This window comes from Dromaius novaehollandiae, chromosome 19 (assembly GCF_036370855.1).
Source record: "Dromaius novaehollandiae isolate bDroNov1 chromosome 19, bDroNov1.hap1, whole genome shotgun sequence".
NCBI lineage: Eukaryota > Metazoa > Chordata > Aves > Casuariiformes > Dromaiidae > Dromaius > Dromaius novaehollandiae.
In genome coordinates, this window is record NC_088116.1 from 6,788,130 (window position 1) to 6,792,155 (window position 4,026).

At 41.8% G+C, this 4,026-nt stretch overlaps 1 protein-coding gene across 6 annotated transcripts in view; it reads left to right on the forward strand.

Moving 5' to 3' along the window:
• MYO1C (myosin IC) overlaps positions 1-3,046 on the forward strand; it is a 59,222-nt gene extending 56,176 nt beyond the window's left edge. For all 6 annotated transcript variants that reach the window (XM_026105617.2, XM_064523319.1, XM_026105618.2 and 3 more), the window contains exon 32: positions 1,320-3,046. In XM_026105617.2, the coding sequence (XP_025961402.1) occupies positions 1,320-1,346 (27 nt within the window). In that variant the 3' untranslated portion in view covers positions 1,347-3,046. The remainder of the gene's footprint in view (positions 1-1,319) is intronic.
• The last annotated feature ends 980 nt before the right edge of the window (positions 3,047-4,026 follow it).

Consider the following 4,026-nt stretch of genomic DNA (forward strand, 5'->3'; position numbering starts at 1 on the left):
AGAAGTGATAGTTCACTTACAGTGCATCCAAAAGGGATTTTGTCATTTAACTCAGCACATAGACACATGCTGTAAACTTTGTTGCCGAATATGGAGCTTAGTACCTTGTCTGGTCTACCAGCCTGTTCCCCAGGTGGAGCTGAGTGTTGCACTTTTTCCTGCAAGACTGCCAGACTCACTCAAAGTGATTGATTTGTCAGTTTTCTTTTTTGCAAGACTTAATGCTATACACTGTTGCAAATCAAATTTTAAAAATGGATTTTAAAAACACAGGAAGCAAGCACAAAAAAATCTACTTTCCTTAAATTTTTTGCAGCTACTATGTGCTGCCCTACTGTAACAACATTGCATGTTCTTTCTGCATATGCTGTCTCCCCTCACCTGTCATGGAAGAGCAGGTCCAATGAAGTCTTCTGACCCCTTGATCCATAAGGAAACAGACTCTCTCAGGAAACAAAAGATAGGCAATCCCTACCGTTTGATTCAAAGTCAAATTTCAGAAGAGAACTTCAACATTTGTCCATCAAAATGGAGGCTCTTAGAGTCTTCCTGCTAGTCAGATACACACACGCAGCTGATTCAAGCACTGTCAGATTAAAGGTTGTTCAGAAATAAATCCAGAACATACTTAGACCACACTCATTCCCCCCTCCAGTGTCAGAGCTAGAAGAGCTCCCTTCTCCTAATGCAGATGGACTAGTCTGAGTTGCAGTCATCATTTCTACTTTGCTCTTCATCAAAAGAATCAGTCCTGTAGAAGCCACCAATGTCGCGTTGCCAACAAGGGCAGGTTCTTACTCTGTAAGAATGCCTATAGGACTGTATAAAGGAAAACAGATTAAATTTTATAGGAATGCTGAAATGGGGATCCCACACTTCTCTCCACTTACTGTCAATAATAGTAAACCAATTCACTACTCAACCCTATGAAGAAACACAGTCTAGAATGATAAAAAATAAAAATAATTAAAAAGCACATTTTCAGACTGTCCCCAGGAATGGGTTTCCAGTTTGGCCCTCCTTCCCAGCCAATGCAACATTTTCCTGTACCACTAATCTAGGTAGAAGCTTTGAGTATAATCACAGAACAGGGGCAGGAGTGAGTTTGCCATGGACAACGCCAACTGAATTACCAATTGCTGCTTTTGTTTCCTGCCAAAACAGCCACCATCAGTACTTCAGACTAGAGCAAGCTTTACATACTGTAGCAACTTAATTTCTATTCCAAGCCAGTCTGGTGTGCCTTAATAACATTTAAGAGCTAAAACTGTTGCAGTCTTCTTCAGTACAGTTTCTAGCTTGTCTGTCTTCTTCTGCAGGTTGCTCCTCGTTTGAATTCTCGATGATAAAACATGCCACCAGTACACGACCTTTTCCTCCATCAGTCTGACTGCACCCTATATAATTGGCTGGACAACATTCCCAGCAAAACCCCCCTTCCTTCCTCGCTTTGCTCATTTTGTTTATCGTTACCAAAGACCTGCACTTTCAGAAAAAAACAAAATACATCTTGCTTTCTTGTCTTAATACGAAAGTTCCGAAAGAAAGGCCTTCTCTTCCTTACCTTAGTGGCAAGCACACGGGTCCAAGGCAATGTCTGTGAAACCATGGCTCATGAAACTTGTGTATTCAGCTGGGCTTTGAGGGAGGTAGTTCTGACTCCAGCAGAGTTTAAGCTCTGCTGGAAATGACCAAAATTTGTGCTTGTATCATCAATCCAAAAAAGCAGTCACAGAAAACAAATACTGCTGCCGATCTGTCAGCCAAATCAATGAAATGCCAAACTTTATATTTAGAAAGAATGTTTTATGAAGAATTTTGCTCTGAGACTTTTTGATGCTTTGTGTTACAATATTAAAGCCATATTGTGTAAATGAGTAAAACCCTGTAAATACTTTATAGCCAAGTATGAGAGATGCACTACAAGAAATGGAGTTGATGTGGAAACTTTGTTTTGGATTTGAAATGTGTTGTTTTTAGTTCATGATTAGATGGTGTTAAACTGAGAAAACCCATCATGTAACTTCTTCACTAATCTTGACTGAGGGATGCTTACTTTTTTTTGAAGGCACCTCTCCCATTTCTTGCTCTGTATTTTTATACTGCAGTAACTTTTTCATATCCACACATCCAAACAAACAGAACACAAACTGCAGAGGTCACCACTTCTCTATGCCCCTCTAGGCTGGAACTCAACTCTGTAGTCCTTGGCTGCAGCATGTGCACATTAGCTTTCTCTCCCACCTTGTACCTGCCTGGGAGTCGCACTGCCCCTTCCCCGATACAGCTCATCAGACTCAGAGCAGCACCTTCAAAAAAAATTGCTTTTGCTCCTCTCATGTTTTCAGGGATAACTGGAAGTTTGAGCTCTCACAATAAAGCTCCACAGTGTTTATATAACCTCTCCATACTGCCTTAAAGGGATGAGATAGCTAGTTCAGCACTGCTGGCATTACTGACCAAATGATGGCTCCTCTACATGGAAGCGTCTTCCTAAGAAAGCTGGGTCACCGCACTAATTATAACTAAAAGCTAGAAGGAGTACAGGCTGTGAGCGCTAACTGGTCTCAGGCTGCAGCACAGGAAGTGAAGTATTAAGCACTTTCATTTAAGAAAGAACCCAAATGGCTACAGGGTGGACAGCTTAAGTGTCAAATACCTGCTGACTGCACATCACAGCTCCAGCTTGATTTCTGAGTTCCAGACCTCAAACAGTGCATTTTGCACTCCCCTTGCCTTAGAAATCCTTCCTGTTCCACCTCTATCCTGATGCAGTAGCAACAACAGTTACACTAAGCCCCGAACAGAACATAGCCAAACATGTTGCCAGTGACATACAATGGGCACAGTCTCCTACTTTTTGGTTTCTGACATCATGCAGTTTCAAACACTGCACCAGGCCTGGAATGCTGTATACACTGTAGTATATATATACACACACACACACCCCATACTACTGTATATGCTATAGTGTATATACTGTACAACGCTATATACGCTATTATAACCTCTTCAAGACTACGCTAAATAAATTTTTACAATAAAACCACACCTTGTCTTTATTGTAGCAACTGTTTCATCACATTTCTTAACTTCCGAAGGGGAGGGGGAGGCAATTTTTCCTTGTTTGATTTTTTTTCCCTCACTACTCCTTTGACAACACATCCTCTTATGGCTGAAACCTGGAAGTTGCACAATGGCACCGCAACTGCACTGAAGCCAGCTACAGCCAGTACGCGCACTGCTGCTGGGCACTGACAGCAGACAGACATATTCAAGCAGCCCATTTGTGTCTCGTTAGTTCTTGGGCCCAGACAATCAGCATGAATATTCCCCTATGCTCACGTGACATGAACCCTGTCCTTCTAGGAGTCTTAGAGAAAGGGAAGGCTCAAAAAATAAAAAATAAAATAAAAATAAAAAAAAAACCACACACACACCCCAGAAGGGATTCAGTCAGCCTCCTCCCCTAGACACACACAAGCCTGTTAAGTGACTGCTGGAGAGCAGGGCAGACAGTCTGGCCTGATTTGCTTATCACATACATTAAGCCACCATCTGACACCACAGTTCAGCACTGCTGTGTTCACTTGATGAGGCTACACAATATTACAGAGCGCCGATTATTCCTAGAAAGAGATTTATAGGAAAAATAGCTAAGTGGACCGGACATTAAGATGCTTCTCTTCTGTCCATCTAAGTAACCGGACCAGATGAGGAGTCCTGCAGGGGCAAGTGGGAGGAATGCACCAACCAGATCACAGCTTTTTGTGCACACAGACAGGGGAAAGACTGAACAAACTGTGTGGAAGAACTTGTTCCTCCTCTTGATGGAAAGTAAGCTGTCTTCCAGGAAGCTGGTTTCATGTCTATCCTACTCACACACAAGACCTGAATCTTACTTCATCTCATGTTTGAGGAACAATGCTGTTATTCTTCTCCCTCTCCAAATATTCCTATTACAAGCAATAGAGCAAAATTATTCCTGCTGAAATAATTAAAATATAAAAGAAAGTCATAGTAATA